The sequence below is a fragment of the Neofelis nebulosa genome, chromosome 11, assembly GCF_028018385.1.
Source record: "Neofelis nebulosa isolate mNeoNeb1 chromosome 11, mNeoNeb1.pri, whole genome shotgun sequence".
Lineage (NCBI taxonomy): Eukaryota > Metazoa > Chordata > Mammalia > Carnivora > Felidae > Neofelis > Neofelis nebulosa.
The window spans coordinates 18273731-18291352 of NC_080792.1; the positions used below are offsets into that span (position 1 = coordinate 18273731).

Genomic DNA, 17622 nt, shown 5'->3' on the forward strand with positions numbered 1-17622 from the left:
AAAATAAAAAAGAATGGAGTGCTGCTACATATGCTGCATGGGGGGAAACCTCCAAAACATTATGCTAAATGAAAGATGCCAGGTTCAAGTTTACATATTTATCATTCTATTTATATGAAATACCCAGAATAGTTAAATATATGGAGACAGCTGATATGTGGTTGTTAGGGGTTATGCGTAAAAGGGAATTGTAGTATAAGCCCTGACAGTTTTGTCGTTGTTGTTGTCTGTAATGCAAGTGCCTGACTTGAGCCTTGATTGCCCAGGCATCCACTTCAAGAGGGGATCTCGAAAAAGCACATGGCCGGCAACAACTAAATAAAAAGCTAGGCTGCCTACTCCCACTTAGGCTCCTCTGTTTTAGAGATCGTGGTTGATTTTGATAACTGACCATTTGGGCCACTTGCCTTTTCTCTTTCCACACTTTGACTTCATGCTCTTCTGTTTTAAGTTTGCCAATAGAGTGAGCCTATAAAACCACAGACTCCACTCCCCACCCCCAATAAAAGCAGAACCCCTTGCAGTGTAGCCCCAGGCATGCTGTGTCATTTCTAGGTCCTGTAGGTAATAAACTTATTTTTTCAGGTTCCTGATGGGCATCTTGCAATGATAATAAGAACAAGGGTGGGTCCAACCATGACATTGGTTATTGACAGGCTGACACCAGCACACAACAGAAATAGGGATTGAATTTAATGGGTGTATTAGTCAGGGTTCCCCAGGGAAGAAACAGTATCCAAAGGAAGGATGTATGTATGTATGCATGTGTATGTATATGTATATGGAGGGGAGAAGAGCTAGGGTGGGGAAGAAATTGGCTGATTTTAAGGAACTGCCAAGTTTGAAATGTGGAAGGCTACAGGCCGACAGGCTGAAATTCCAACAGGGGTGGATGTTGCATTTTTGAGTCTAAATGATGGAAACTGAGGCAGAAATTTTATGGTGCAGTGTGGAGGCCAAATTCCTTCTTCTTTGGGGAACCTCAGCCTTTTCTCTTAAGGCCTTCTACTCATTGGATGAGACCCATCCACATTATGGAGGGTAACCTGCTTTACTCAAAGTCTCTTGATTCAAATGTTAATAATATCTTCATAGCAGCACCTGGATTTGTATTTGACCAAAACAACTGCCACTATAGCCTACCCAAGTTGACACATAAAATTAACCATCACAATGGGTATTCGTTTTTTTGGGGGGGAGGGGGTAAAGGGGGAGATAAAAATGTTTGGAATTAGATAGACATGCTGGTTCCACAATGTTATGAATGTGTTAATGCCACTGAGTTGTACACTTTAAAATGGTTAAATTTATGTTACATGAATTACTGGAAAACTTGATTTTCTCTTTATACAAACAACAACAACAAAGCAAAACCACCTTAGCCTTCAAGATGATATAATTTCTTTGGGATCAGTACAACGATCTTCCTTTACTCTTGCATACAAAGAAAAAATAATATCTCCAATAAATATGAGTAGATAACTCACTGCCCATTCCTAACCTCCTTCTTCCTTGCCTACCTCCACTACAGAGACTGGAAATGTAAATACCCGCTTTCCCAAACTCCCTTGTAGCTAAGAATAGCTATGTGACCTACTTCTAGTCAATGAGACAAAAGGAGAGTGTGATGGAAGATCCATTTTACTTGTCTCTCACCTCACTTCTTCCTACTTTGAATATGATTAAGATGCCCAGAGCTCTGGCAGCCATGTTGTGATCACGAGGCAACAAGCCAACATGTTAAGAGGGCAGAGAAAAATATCAGGTTACTGACATGGCTGAACTACTGACTTCCTACCTCCAGACTACTTCCGTGTGAGAAAAATAAAGCCTTATTTGTGTAAACTGTGTTAGGTTTCCTGTTATTTGTGGCTGGAAGCAATTCCAAATGATACAATCCATGAAAGAACAGCAAACCCAAGGAAAAGAGAGGGAAAATAATTTGAAAACAATTAGACAAAAAAAAAAAAAAAAAAGAAAGAAAGAAAGAAAGAAAGAAAGAAAGAGAAAACCTCCAAAACCAAATAAATTAGAGAGATAAAATTTTCAAGGAAGGAAACAAACCTATCATTTTTGAAGGGGGTATGGTGGTATTCTTGGAAAATCCAAGAGATTCAACTAAAAAAAAACTATGATAATTCAACAAGATAGTAGAAACAAAATACAAAGGTAACTTCCATTTTTACAAACAACTAATAGAAGACGTAATAGGGAAAAGATCATTTTTGTGATTGCTATTAAAAAGACAAAATACTTGGGAATAAACTTTAGAAGTAAGACCTAAAATGAACAATGTCAAAACACCAGTGTATTCAGAAGAACTGAGCAAGTGAAAGGCATGTCATGTTCTTGGCTAAGACATAACACCATAAAGAGTCGATTCTCTCTAACTTATACATGGCATATCATCCCCATGAAAATGACAAGTTTTCTTTAATAGGCTGATTTTAAGTGTGTATGGAAAAATTAGTGAGAGCCAGAAAACTGAAAGAGACAACGAGGACAGACTACTGCTATCGGATAACAAATCATAATTTAGAAAGTAATTTAAAGTGTGATTCTGATGCATAATTACACAATCCATGGGACAGAACAGAAAACCCAGAAATGGACTCAAACACACAGAAACTAACCATACATCAAGATGGCATCAGAGATCAGTAGGGTAAAGACAGGCTTACCTCTCACCTCACATTCCATTTCATTTTTCATTTCCTTTTATTTCTTTTCATTTTATTTCATTTCATTTTCTTTTAGAGAGGTCCAGAGAACATATGAGCAGGGGAAAGGGGCAGGAGATGAGACAGAGATTGAGAGGATGAGAGAGAGAGAATCCCAAGCAGGCTGCATGCTCAGCACAGAGCCCGCCGTGCGGCTCGGTCCCAGGACCCTGGGATCATGACCAGAGTCGGATCAAAACCAAGAGTCAGATGTTCAACCAACCGAGGCACCTGACAGGTTTTTAAATTAAGGGTGTTGGAACAACAAGAAAACAAACTGGATACCACACATTTTAGTAGACTAAAGTCCATATACAAGATATAACTGTAAAAATAAAAAAACAACTCATAAGGGTACTACAAGAAAAACATGAGGGGGCACCTAGGTGGCTCAGTCGGTTAAGCAGCCAACTTTAGCTCAGGTCATGATCTTGTGGTTCGTGAGTTCGAGCTTGCGTCGTGCTTTGTGCTGACAGCCCAGAGCCTGGAGCCTGCTTCAGATTCTGTGTCCCCCTCTCTCTGCCCCTCCCCCGCTCGTGCTCTTTCTCTCCCAAAAATAAACAGTAAAAAAAAAAAAATTTTTTTTAAAGAAAAACATGAGAAAATTCAACTAGAGACTAAGAGTAGAGAAAGTCTTTCTAATTAAAATTAAAAATCCAAGCCTCTAAGGAGAGGCTAATGAGTTCAAATGCATAAGGAGGAAAGCCTTCTTTATAGAAGAAAAAAAAAATGGTATAAGCAAAGTCAACGGCAAAGTGGGAAAAATATTTACAACTCATATCACACAAAGGGCTAATCTCTCTAATACACAAAGACTTCCTTGGAACTGAAAGATTCTGACAATCCAACAGAAAAAAAAAAATGGGCAAAGTACATGGATTAAAAAAAAAATCACAAAAAGAAGAAATACAAATAGCTCTTAAAAAAGACCTGTCAGGGGCACCTGGCTGGCTCAGTTGGTAGAGAATGTGACTCTTGACCTCATGGTCATGAGCTCAAGCCCTATATTGGGCACAGAGCTTACTTAAAAAATAAAAAAATAAACTTACCTGTACTAAAAAAATGCAAACCAAAATGAGTTTGATAGACCATCCACACCTATCAACCTGACAAAAAAGGAAAGGTCTGGTAACACTGTTGAGACCATGGGAAAACAGGCTTTCTAATTTATTATTAGCAGGAATATAAATTGATGAAACTCTAGGGAGGGCAACTCAACAAAATCCATTAAAATTTCAAAGGCACATACACTTTGATTTAGCAATCACAATTCTCAAATTTATCTTGCAGTTCTATTTGCCCACAGAGGGGGAAAAAAAAAAACATGTATAATTATTGTACTGCAGCACTATTCATAAGAGCAAAACATTGGAGATGAGCAAGAAATCCATCATAAGGGACCAAAAGAATTTAACAAATACATCCCGACAACAGAACACAATAAAACTAAAATGGAGACTGAGGGAGAAGATCACCATGATTCACTAGGAAGTGAGAAGAGCCAAATGCAGAAAAGGCTGCACAGTAGCCTTTTCTGTAAAAAAAACAAAACAAAACAAAACAAACAAACAAAAAAAAAACAATGGAGGGAAAGAGGATGAACTGATCTGTAGAATTAATGCAATCCCAATCAAAATCCCACAAGATTTTTTGATGAAAATTGCCAAGCTGATTCAATTTCAATTCAGTTGACAAGCTAAAATTCAAATGGAAATGCAAAGAACCTAAAATAACCAAAATAAGAAAGAAAAATAAAGTTGGAAGGCTAATGCTACTTGATCACAAGAATTACTATAAAGCTATTATAATCAAAACAGCCTAAAGGCTGGTATCAGCCTAAAGGCAGCAAACAGATCAATGGAACAAAATTAAAAGTCCAGAAATAAACCCACACACATATATGGACGATCAATTTTTTACAAAGGTACAAAGACAATGGAGAAAGAACAGACTTGTCAAAAGGTGATGCTGGAACATTTGGATATTCATATGCAAAAAAAAACCCTAAACAAATAAAACCTCCCACAAAACTTAGATCCATACAGGCAAAAGATTTGAACAAGCACTTCAACAAAGAAGATACACAGGAGTGATGTCACCAAGATGCCAACATAGTCTGTTCCTGACTCTACTCCTCCTCACCAGGAGTTCGACAACTAATCATAAACAAGACACCACTGAGAGAATCCTAGAACATAGGCTGAAGCACCCCTTGCATCATAGAAACCAAAAAAGACCTCAATAGAAGGGTAAAAGGAACAGTTATACATTGACCTCATTGCCTCTCCCCAAGGCTGACACAGCAATGTGCTGAAAGGTCTCCCGGAGCCTATAGTTCCTCCAGTGGAAAGAGAGAGCCCTGGGTGGACATCCAGCTTCCCCAGCATTGTGGGTTGTCTCTTGGGAGCCTCTAGTTGGACTAACCCCCAGGGATTGTGGAGGAATCTAGAGGGCTCAACTATTGGAGACCTGATTGCAATAGAAAATGGGGAATGACACCAACAACCAGCATTCAAATCTTGCTAAACCAAATTCCTACCTGCAGCACCCACGGAGCAGTTCCAACCAGCAGTTTTGCCTGTGCAGAGCCAAGCCAATAGCACAGTCTGATGAGGGAACTCAGCAGGATACAGGTTTGCCTGATGGTAGGGTCCTCAAACAAAGAGCTTTGTAAGCCCTGTGAACGGGCCTGCCCCACACAGGCAGAGGTGAGTCACAGCCTGGCACATGGCTGACTGTAACTCCCAGTCCTTCCAGATCAGAAAGCCTGATCTGGTTCACCTATGAGGCTGCTTGAAACTAGCCTGGGCAGAAGTCATAGACCTGCCCATTGCTGAATACAGCCTTCAGCCCACTCAATCAGAGAACCTAACCACTGCGCACAGGAACTCGCACAGTCCATCCAACAGCCCTGCTTACAGTGGCTCTTGAACAGAGAGCACAGCCTGTGGCTTCCCCCTTCTGCAGAGCAAAACCAGTGGCCCCTTCTGGCCAGGGAATTCAGTGCACAGTCTTGCCTGATTCAGGTTCACAAACAATGAGCTGCACAGCTCCTGGGGCCCATCCTGCTGCCCCACCAGGGAAGAATATTCACAATGCCATCTATTGCTGAGTATAGTACTCAGTCCTGACCGTCTAGTAAGCCTGACCAGAGAACCCAGGCAAATGCAGAGCCTATTCTATAGCCTCACTTGGGCAGGGAACCAAGCCAGCAGTCCTAAGTGTTCTCAGGCAGCAGTATCTGCACCCCCTAGCCTCAAACCTGGGCAGTGGCCTCCACAGCAGGTCACCTCTGCCCAAGGATGTTATCAGCAGACATGTCCAATAACCCACACTGAGCTGACTGGTCTCTGCCAAAGTGAGTCTAAAAGTCTAAAAGAGGAAACTGCTCACTCAAATGTACAGATACCAATATAAGGAATCAAGGATGATAAAATATCAGGTAAACATGACACCACCAAAGGAAACTAATAAAGCTCTGATGACTGATCCTAAAGAAATGGAAATCTATAAGCTGTCAAATAATTCAGGATAGTCCTCTTAAAGTTCAGTGAGCTAAAAGAACATACAGAAAGAACATACATATAACTAAACATAATTAGGAAAACAATGCATGAAGTTCAATAAAGAGAAGCGCACACACACACACACCCCACAACAACATAAATCCTAAAGCTGAAAAATGCAATGACTGACAAATTCAACAGAGAGCTTCAAAAGTAGACTCAACCTAACGAAATGCAAAACAATCACTGATTTAGAAAATATGACATCTAGGGGCGCCTGGGTGGCTCAGTTGGTTGAGCGTTCGACTTCAGCTCAGGTTATGATCTCACAGTTCATGGGTTTGAGTCCCATGTCAGGCTCTGTGCTGACAGCGTGAAGCCTGGAGCCTGCTTTGGATTCTGTGTCTCCCTCTCTCTCTTCCCCTCCCCTGCTCATGCTCTGTCTCTCTCTCCCTCTCTCTGTCTCTCTCAAAAATAAATAAACATTAAAAAAAAAAAAAGAAAATATGACATCTGAAATCAGAGGAGCTAAAGGAAAAAAGAATGAAAAAAAGTGAAGAAAGCCTACGGTACTTATAGAATATAATCAAAAGAAACAATATCTGCATTACTGAAATGCCAGAAGAGAAAAAGAAAGGGACAGAAAACATATTTAAAGCAATAATAGCTAAAAACTTTCCAAACTTCAGGAGAGAAATGGACATCCAGATCCATGAGGTCCAAAGAATCCCAAATAAACTGAACATGAATAGGGCTACCCCAAGACACATTATAACTGTCAAAAGTCAAAGACACAAAAAGAATTCTGAAGGCACCAGGAAAACATGGAAGTTTCATATAAGAAAACCTCCATAAGACTATGGAGGTGGATTTATCAACAGAAACTTTTCAGGCTAGGAAAGAATGGTTTGATATACTAAAAAATGTTGAAAGAAAAAAAAAATCTGTAAACCAAGAATTTTATACCCAGCAAAGCTTTCCTTCAGAAATGAAGGAAAGATCATGACTCTCCTTAACAAAAGCTGAGGAAGTTCATCCACCACTGTACCTGTGTTACAAGAACTATTAAAGGGAGTTCTTTGAGTAGAAGTAAAAGGGCACTAATAAAAATTAGTTACATAAAACTCATGGTATTGGTAAATATATATAGTCAAAGTTAGATTCTATAATATGGTAATGTGGTATGTAATTCACTTACAACTCTAGATTAAAAGTTAAAAAACAGGGGTGCCTGGGTGGCTCAGTCAGTTGAGCATCCGACTTCAGCTCAGGTCATGATCTCGCGGTTCGTGAGTTCAAGCCCTGCATTGGGCTCTGTGCTGACAGCTCAAAGCCTGGATCCTGCTTCAGATTCTGTGTCCCCCTCTCTCTCCGCCCCACCCCTGCTTGTGCCCTGTCTCTCTCCGTCTTTCAAAAATTAATAAACATAAAAAAATGTTAGTTAAAAACCAAACATAGTTAATATCCTTAACTACAATAATCTGTTACTGACTACACAATATCAAAAAATGTGTGAACCTTAGCATCCTAACTTTAATAGTGAGGGGGAGGAGAAGTAAAAGTTTAAAGTTTAGGAATGCTGTTGAAGTCCTTTTCAACTTAAAAAAAGGGTGTTATAGGGGCGCTTGGGTGGCTTGGTCAGTTAAGTGTCCGACTTCGGCTCAGGTCATGATCTCACGGTCCGTGAGTTCGAGCCCCGCGTCGGGCTCTGTGCTGACAGCTCGGAGCCTGGAGCCTGTTTCAGATTCTGTGTCTCCCTCTCTCTGTGCCCCTCCCCGTTCATGCTCTGTCTCTCTCTGTCTCAAAAATACATAAATGTTAAAAGAAATTTTTTTTTTACAAAGGGTGTTATAGTTTTAAGATAATTTATTTAAGCCTCAAGGTAACCTCAAGGAAAGAACCTGTAGTAATTACACAAAAGAACACGATAAAGAAGTCAAAGCTTACTGATACCAAAAGACATCAAACACAAAAAGACAGAGGATAAGAAACAAAGAACAATGGATCTATAAAACAGTCAGAAAACAATGAACAAAATGGTAATAGTCTTTACTTGTCAATAATTACCTTAATGTAAATGGATTAAATTTTCCAAATAAAAGACATAGATGGCTGAATCGATTTAAAAAACAAAAACAGAAAACAAGACCCAATAATATGTTGCCTACAAGAGACTCACCTTAACCTTAAAGATATGCACAGACTGGAAGTACAGGGATAAAAAACAGTATTTCAAGAAAATAGTAACCAAAACAAAACAACACCCCAAAAAAGGAGTAGCTATGTTTGTATCGGGCAAAATAAACTCCAAACTAAAAACAGTAAAAGGAGGGGCACCTGGGTGACTCAGTCGGTTGAGCGTCTGACTCAAAATATTAAGGGGCGCCTGGGTGGCTCAGTCAGTTGGGCGTCTGACTTCGGCTCAGGTCATGATCTCACGGTCCGTGAGTTCTAGCCCCGCGTTGGGCTCTGTGCTGACAGCTCAGAGCCTGGAGCCTGTTTCAGATTCTGTATCTCCCACTCTCTGACCCTCCCCCGTTCATGCTCTGTCTCTCTCTGTCTCAAAAAAAAAAATAAATAAACGTTAAAAAAAAATATTAAAAGTAGAACTACCATATGATCCAGCAATCCCATTTCTGAGTACATATCTGAAGAAAACAAAATGCACTATGTTGAAGAGATATCCGCGCTGGCATGTTCACAACAGCATTATTCACAATAGCCAAGACGGAGAGAGAATCTAAGTGTCCATTGATGGATGGATAAACAAGTTGTGGTGTATTGTGTGTGTTTACATACCTGTATAAATACATATACACAATGGAATATTATTCATCCATAAAAAATGTGGAAAATGTAAACATTGTCTTTGCCCTCAGAAGAGTCTGAGTAACATCTTAAGGACACGTCAAATAAGTAAAAGCTCTAACAGAATTTAAAAGAATGTTTCAGATTAAAAGACAGGTATATAGAGCATATATAATAATTTGAAGCTAAATAAATATGGCTTGTATATTTAAAACCTATATTTATCAAAGACCAGTGTAGATTTGCCTCTATGCTGTCCAATCATCAGCTAAGATGATCTCAGTAAACAAGATGCTTAGGAAGAAATAACTCTCATGGTTATTCAATCATTAGAAATTTGGCCCCAAAACTTGAACAAAATTAGAATACAGCTGTTTACAATAAATATGAGAGGAAGAGGATCTAACACGGAGAGAAATCCAAACCTCTGACCATGCTTTCTGGTTAAAAACCCACGGCGTGCCTGCCAAATACAGGATATCAGTCACTCACTCCAGGTAACTTGTTTATCATCTCCAGCTGGGAGTGGTCAATGCTCCTTTGGCCTCTGATGCTATTAAACAACAGCAGCCATTCTGGAAGTGCTGTCATAGCCCTGGAATGCCTCCTTGTTTCTTTTTCACCATAGGATGAAAGATACTGGATCTGACTTGTGAAGCCAACCTGGGAGGGTTCTTAAGCAATTCTCATCAGCAATCAATTCTCCCAGGTGCTGAGAATCGACCGGTAAAACCAGAGGCCTGATACCAAAGGCCCTTGGGCTTAATAAACAATAGAAATTGACCAGAAGCCAATCCCAATCGGGAGTTCCAAGCAAGGTTTTACTGGGGCTGATGCTCCAGCACAAGGGAGACAGCACAGAGGAAAGAGCTCTCGGGCTAGCTCCCTGAAGACAGGTCCGGGAGAGCTTTTAAAGAGACTTCGGTGGGAAAAGGGTGACATCCGCACACAGAGAGGTGGGGAATTTTCAGCTCTGGTTTCCTTAAAGGTCCTGCTCCTTTGTGCATTACATGTCTAATCAGCATGTTGAATCTCTACCCTTGGGCAGGATTTTTATTATAATAAGGGAGAAAGTCAGCACTGGGGTCCATCGTGGCACTGACTGGTTTGGCTCAGTCTTTGCAGTAAGCATCTGCCCTCGGCCATTCCTGCAAGATGTACTACTCAAGAGGCACAGAGTTTTAGTTTTTTGGTTTTTGGTTTTTTTTCCTCCTCCTGGAGGCAGCCAAGGAACCCTGGATTTAGCAGTCAGGGTTGAGGGGACTTCCTCCATCTTAATCCCCACTCCAAGTATTGTGACTGTCCTTATTCCTATGGAGAAGGGACCAAGGGTCTCATCTTCAGAAACTGCTTCCTGCTGAGTGGGGGCTCTTGTCCCTCTCCTGCCCTGGAAGTGTCTAGCTGACTGTTCTAATGATTTATAAGGACTGGGATTCCCCTCTACTGGTGCAGGTTGGAACCCTTCCACCACCATTAGCTTGACTTCGAATTGTTGAAGCCTAGAAGACACAGTCTACCAGGAGGTTAAAAACACAGGACCCACAAAGTGACAGCAATAACATGGCCACTAAAGGCCCAAGAAAAGGCAAGAACTAAGTCAACATTTGGGAGGTCCCCTTTAATGGAGTCCCAGGTGGTTTGGGCAGTGGGGTTGTTAAATTATGTACCCATGTTGCCTGCTGGAGGATGACGTCAGCCTTCTGTTCCACCTGTCAAGAAACATTAATGAAGCAACAAGATGTATCTACAACAGTACCTATTCCTCCTTGTTCAGCTGGAACATAATCCAAGGTTAATTGGAGATCTGAGACCATAGAAACCAGAGAATCCAAGGACTTTTTTTTTTTCTTTAGAATCTAGTGATTTTTGTATGAGTTTAAAACCCTGTCCTGTTTCAGCCACTACCAGGGACACAGCATATGACAGAGCTGTTTTAAATTATCTCCCCAGCTACTTCTATCAAGGAACCGGGCAAGGAACTATTCTGGCAGTCAGCAGACGTACTGCTCATCTGGTTCTTCATGGTGATAGCTGAGTGCTCCAGGGGACATGGGAGAATACTTAAATATCCTCGGGGCGAGGGAGGGGTGCAATATACCCCGCAGTCCAATCACCGCTAGTATGGTTGGTATCGAGGTACTGAACTGCTATCCCCTTCCCATCCACCACTCCCAGGAACATGATTCCTTTAGCTAACCATCAGAGTCCTGGGTAGGGGTGGTTCTAAGGGACCCAAGGATGCGTGGTTAGGGGGAAGCCACAAAGAGTACCTGTCATTGTCTCTGTGGTTTTCAGTGTTGGCAATCCAGGACTCCTGTGACCCTGTGTAACAACCTGAGTAACACCACTACCGGGGCCGTATCTTCTGGATCTCATGCTGTGTCCAAACCGCAGATGGTTGACTGTACATAAAGTGGAACAGGGCTCAGGGGTAGGGCTAACTACCTTTTGGTGGACAGGTGCATTTAACGGTACTGGGCATGTAGGTTTCTCTAGCAGCCTGGCTGCAGGTGGGGGTCCTGCAAAGAGCACAAGAGGTGTCATATGGGGGAAACCTGGGATCTACACCGATATACCAGGTCGCGGCTGGTGGACTCAACATTTTGCTGTCAGGTTAACGGGTGATGGGTGGACGTGGAAGACTGGGTTTGAATGATTTTACTGGCTCTGTAAATGGGTGTTTTTGGACCTGGAACCATTCCGTGGGGGTATCCCCACCAGACTCTGCCTGTTATTACAGACTTCAAAGGCCTCCTCCACCAAGTTTGACAGGGGAGTCCAAGAACCACCCCCCGACTTCTGTAGTTTTCTCCTAACACCTGGAGCAGACAGGGTAATAAAACCCATGGCAAGCAATGCCCTTCCTTCTGTGCACTCCAGGTGCACAGGTCTGTGTCAGCATGCTTTCTGAATGTCTGTTACCCAGCTCAGAGAGACTGCCAGGTTTTCATCCTTCCCTCAAATGATCTCTCACTAACCTTATCATAATTTACCAGTATTATATACCTTTTCATCCCTCCGGACAAACAAGTGATAGAACACCTCATTCTCGTTTGGCCAATATTGTCCAGAGTCTCAGCAGGGGACCTGTTCTGGGACCACTTCACCACGTACCCTGCAGACTTAGTGGTGAGGATAAGCGGTTACTAGACTGTCTGCACTCTCTAGCCTTTCTCATAATGTGATCTCTTTCATCAGGGATGCAACAGTGTGCTAGAATGACACCGACGTCCTGCCGGGTCAGTGAGAACATCAGCCCCAGTCTGACAAACTCATCCCTAAACTTATCAGCATTTTCTGAAAATCTATCAAACCTTTCTTTGCATGCCCCTAGAACTCTCACAGAGAAAAGGACATGTACTCTAGTAATTGCCCCATTCCCAACAATCACCTCCCGAAGGGGATAAAGCCCCTGGGCCTGGTGGTGAGGGTAAGGAAGGAACTAGCCTGGAGCCTTACCAGGGATAGTGCTGGGGGCTCCAGTTTTGGGGGTTCTGGTTCTTTAGGAGCCTGACTAGGGAAGATGGGGCTTAGGGGCTGTTGGAGCAGGAGGCTGAGAGAAGCCAGCTGGGACCTGTAAAGGAGGTTCTGAATGGAGACGGTTTGGCAGTGGCTGGAAGGCAAGATCATGAGCAAATCTGGCTCTCAATCCTCTGGAGGTGGGGTAAAAATGGAGGCCAACACATACATCCTGCAAGTCCTGCCAGCCTGGGTCTTGGCACAGTTTCATACAGGTCTGTACATAAAGGATCTCTCCCCACTTTTGAGAACATTTACAAAACAGATCCAATTGGAAAATAGAATTTATTTTTTTTACAGTTTATTTATTTTTGAGAGAGAGCGCGCGTGAGCAGGGGAGGGGCAGAGAGAGAATCCCCAAAAGGCTCTGCGCTGGCAGCAGAGATCTATGACTTGGGGCTCGATCCCACCAACCGTGAGATCCTGACCTGAGCTGAAATCAAGAGTTGGACGCCTAACCGACTGAGCCACCCAGGCACCTGGTAGCCATTTCTTTCGATCACCCAAAGTATACTGGGGCCAGGCTGAGTTACAAAGAAAACTAATTTCTTTTTCTTCAAGGCATCTAATTAGAACTGGTTGCAATCATTAAGAACGCAACCCAAGGGAAAGTCTTTGGGAATCTGCCGAGCATTTCCCATATTTACAAATAAATTTGGTGTCCTGCTTTCCTTAGTCCATCAGAGAGAGCCAGGTTCAACCAAAGTCTGCAAAGTGCGTGTACAGTGCGAGGCAGGCCTCTCCCGCCTCTGCTGGCTAGTTACTGGCCAGAAAGAACACGCTCTCACAGGCTGAGAGGAGCTAAGCCGAAGCTGTCTGGTAACCACCCTACAGAGAAGGAGGGGAAAGAGCAGCGAAAAGAAGAGGAAGGTTAAAGGAGGAGGGAAGGAAACTGGGAAGGAAGGGAAAGGGGAACTGCATTGCCTGAATGAAAGTAGGCAGAACCCCCGACGCTGGAGACAGACTTACTCAGCGCAGTGACACTGACGCAGCCATGAAGGGATTGCGTCCAGCTGCTCTAATGGGTCCCAGACCCTCTCCCAGAGTGGGAGAAAGATCCCCTGGGATTCCTTCATGGTCCCCAAAGAAGTATGATACTGAATCAGGCTCTTGTGCTCTCTATGCAATAGAAGTTGACAAGAGGCCAAATGGGAGTCCCTGCTCTGTCCCAAGTGGGACTCATCTTGCGGTTTCATCACAAAATGGTTCTGCTGAGCCAACTGTATAATAAATAAGCCAGTCTACGGAAATTCTGTAAGAGGTTTCCAGTTACCATCAGCCTTGAGACTCCTACCTACCTTCAGTTTCCTTATTTAAATTTCTGTGAACAACACAAAAATTTAATGCTTACTCGAGAGTTCAATAAAGTAGTATTTCTAAAGGGAGAGTTTTGGTTCAAGTTTCTGGAAAACTTGCACCAAGATGTCATCACGGCAAACATCTTCAGTAAATGTGAACCCAGAAGAGCCCCTTTTTTTTTTTTTTTGAAGTTTATTCATTTATTTTGACAAAGCACACAGTGCACACGAGTGAGGGAGCAGGGGAGGGGATAGAGAGAATCCCAAGCAGGCTCTGCACCGTCAGCACAGAGACCAACTCAGGAGGGGATTGAGACCTGAGCTGAAATCTAGAGTCGAACACTTGACCAACTGAGACACCCAGGAGCCCCGTCCCCCAGAAGAGCTTTTTGAAAATTGACTGGATTTGTCTAAGACTTGGATATTTCTCAGGATTTTGTGGCTTGGGGTGAAAATACTTTCATGACCTGTTCCCATAGTAAAAAATAAAAAGCCTGACAAGCTAAGAAATCATCAGCTGGGCCAGAGACCCCTGGAGACTCACTAGGGCCTCTCCTGCCAAACGGACAAAGTGATTGCTCTGCAAACTAACCTAGAGGTTAGTTCTTCCTCACAGCTTTGAGAGAACACCATTCTGCTTTGAAAGCTTCCCAACTCCTCCATTTCACTCTGTCTTCACCTTTCTTAAGGGCTCTTCCAAATCCCACATCATACTCAAGACAACTCAGTGAAAAAACCTAGCCTAAACTGATGTTAATTATGCTTTTAGGAAGAAATGGTAGGCTAGAGCACAGCCTGGGGAGTCTATAGGGGCACTGGGGTGGATCCTGAGAGCAAAGGGAAATCATGGAAGGTTGACAAGTGGAGAAAAAATGTTTTTTTGTTGTAAGTGTTCTCCAGGGCTTGAATGGAGAGCTGTGAGGCTTCAGGAGACAGGCAGAGGGGTTGGCAGGAGAGAGGATACTACTTGGATTGTACTAGAAGGAAAGCATAGGTGTTGGAGAGGAAAGTTTGAGGGCTGTTAAGGGAGGACTATCAGGCAGCTACTACTTAATAGCTTGAAGCAAAAAACAGGTCATTTGCTGAGAGCTGGGGCAGTGAGAAGGGTCTGTAGATTCGGAGACACGCTGGGATACTGAATTCCTGAGACGTTCAGCAAGGGAAGAGCTGAGTGGGGGAGGGTGCAAATGAGGCAGGTCCTTCAGCAGTTTGGTTGAAGGCTTGAAGATGTGATTCGTGCAGAATCGTGAAACAAGAAATTAATGATGTTTTTTAATACCATTTCTAGTCTATCTTAGGAGGCTTACTGTATGCCAAACACATACGAGGCATATTTGTATCTTGATCTCCAATAAACTCACAACAGCCTTTCCAGAAGATTCTTTTACAATGGAAAAATCTGCGCCTCACACTGGTGACGGAACCTGGCCGGCGTCAGGGAGGCAGAAGATAGAGTCCTGAATCCTATGTATGTAGCTGGCTTCAGCGCCCCAGCTGCAGAGTTATCATTATTCACCATCCTTACAGGGTAAGCATCCAGCAGGGTTTTAAAATGATTTCGCTCTTTTAAAAAAAAAAAAAAAACAAAAAAACTTGTCTTAGAAAGAGATTATAGATTAGGTGCTTATGAACGAGTTCACAAACATCAAGGAGCCTGGAAAGCGCAGAAATTAACGAACAAACCTAAGTGCTTAAACTTTACAACGAGAAGGTAAGTTACAATCCTGAAGCTAACAGTTTCATCGTCACGGTAACTCCTACGTTTTGTTTGCAGTTTCAGGCAGGTTTTAAGTAGGACGGGGATTTTTGGACTGCTTGCCATCTCGCTAATTAATTGGACAGTGGGCCTCCCCTCCCTCCACCCGTCCCCGTTCCCGGCCCGGGGAAGGGTAAAGGAGCCTTAGAGGTGCTTACAGTGTAGTTCGCATCTTCTCTCTCCGGAGACTGTCTCGAGGAACACATCGCTAGGTGCAGGAGCGAACTCTATAGACGTCTGCGGGATTGCTCCGAGACAGCGCGGAAAAGGCAGGGCTTCCGCGACGAGCGCGAGCCCGGGAGCTTCCACGCACACCTGGAGGTGCTGCGCGGAGCCGAAAGGCAGGACCAGGTGAGGTAAAAGCGGAAGCGGCCGGAGACAACATGGCGGCGCTGGCATCGCGCGCCCCGAGTTCAAGCAGGCGGTCCGCTACGGTGGCCCGTGAGAGCCATTACAGATTAGGTCAACGACTCGCATCCCGCGCCTGGTGGAGGGAAGTGTAAATCAGCCCTGTCTGGGATGACCCTGAGCCCTGAGTGGCCGCAAAGGCGGGCCTTCGAGGACCACGAGAAGGGGGCGCCCCCAGCTGGCCTGAGTCGTATTAGGAGACAAAAGAACAGTGCATTTCATTTATTTCATTTCATTTCATTCATTCAGTTTTGTTCTTGGAAGTGACCCTTTCGGCGATACTGTAGGGAAAGTTTCGGAGGGAGGTCGGACTAAGAGACTGGTCGGCCAAACATTTAGTGCACGAAGGGCAGTCCAGATGACAATTTCTTAGAGCCACCTGTCAGGAGTTAGATGCAGCCAGCCTGCAGCGAGGGAGCTGGGGGAATACCCCAACCTCACTCTCCTCCCTCTGCTCTCCTGCCTGTGCTCCTGGCTAGCTGTATCTCAACAGAAGCCAGAGAGCCTGTTGATGTGTTCCCCATTAGTCAGCCTCTGGGACCCAGAGCAAAGTGAAGAGGAGAAATTCATCTGGCTGGGCTGTGACGGGCAGCCCCGAGGACGGTTCCCACTGAGCTTCGCCTCCTGGTATTCACCCCCTCGTGTAATCCTCTCCCGTGCTGTACTACGTTGGTTTGTGTGACCAGTAGAAGTAGAAATGATGAAACGGGATGAAATGTTACCCCACTAATCAGATTACAAAAGGCACTTTAGCTTGGGATTTGGTCACTGTGGGAGGCAGCTTTCCAAGATGGTCCCCTTGATCCTCACCTCCTAATAGTCATGCCTGGTGTAAAACCCTGTGTTTGAGTGTAGGCTGGACCAAGTGACTGGATTCTAACAAGCAGAATATGGTGAACGTTAAGGATGTCACTTCTGGGAGTAGGCTGCAAAAGACTGTGCCTTTCATCTTGTTTGCTTGCTGTGATGTTTGCCCATTGGAGGGCCCATATGGCAAAGAAATGAGGCCAACAGACCACAAGGAACTGAACCCCGCCAACACTTACCTGAGTGTGGAAGAAAATTCACCCCAGGTGAGACTTAAGCATCTTAAAGTATGATGACCGCAGCCCCAGCTGACACCTTGATTGCAGCCTTTTGAGAGACCTAAGCCAGAGTCCCCAGCCAAGCCTTGCCCAGATTCCTGGTCCACAGACATGAGAAGCCAAATGTTGCCAGTTTGAGGGTAATTTATCATATACAACGACAGGTAATTAACGCAGCTTCTCTCTCTCTGATCACTCGCTTTGGGGGAGGTCAGCTGTCCTGTCATTAAAAGCACTATGGGGAACCCAGCTGGACAAGAAGGCAAGTAGGCCTTCTGCCCACAGCCATACGAGTGAGCTCCGTAGCAGATCCTCCCCTAGCCAAACTTCAGAAGACTGCAGCCCCTGCCCACAGCTTGATTCAGGAGACCCAGAGCCCCAACCCCCAGCGAAGCCACCCCTGGAATTCCTGGCTCTCAGAAACCGTGTGTTTGTTGTTTTAAGCGCCCAAGGTTTGAGGTAATTTGCTTTGCAGCAACAGATCACTAATACTTGTGTGGACAAACAGAAAAAGTGAGCAAA

The 17622-nt window shown here is 43.8% G+C and overlaps 1 protein-coding gene across 1 annotated transcript in view; it reads right to left on the bottom strand.

The window, feature by feature from the left end:
• The window catches only part of LOC131490024 (uncharacterized), a 49825-nt gene extending 33804 nt beyond the window's left edge, over window positions 1–16021 (bottom strand). The window contains exon 1 of the mRNA XM_058691976.1: window positions 15766–16021. Within this exon, the coding sequence (XP_058547959.1) occupies window positions 15766–16006 (241 nt within the window). The 5' untranslated portion in view covers window positions 16007–16021. The remainder of the gene's footprint in view (window positions 1–15765) is intronic.
• Between the last annotated feature and the right edge of the window lie 1601 nt (window positions 16022–17622).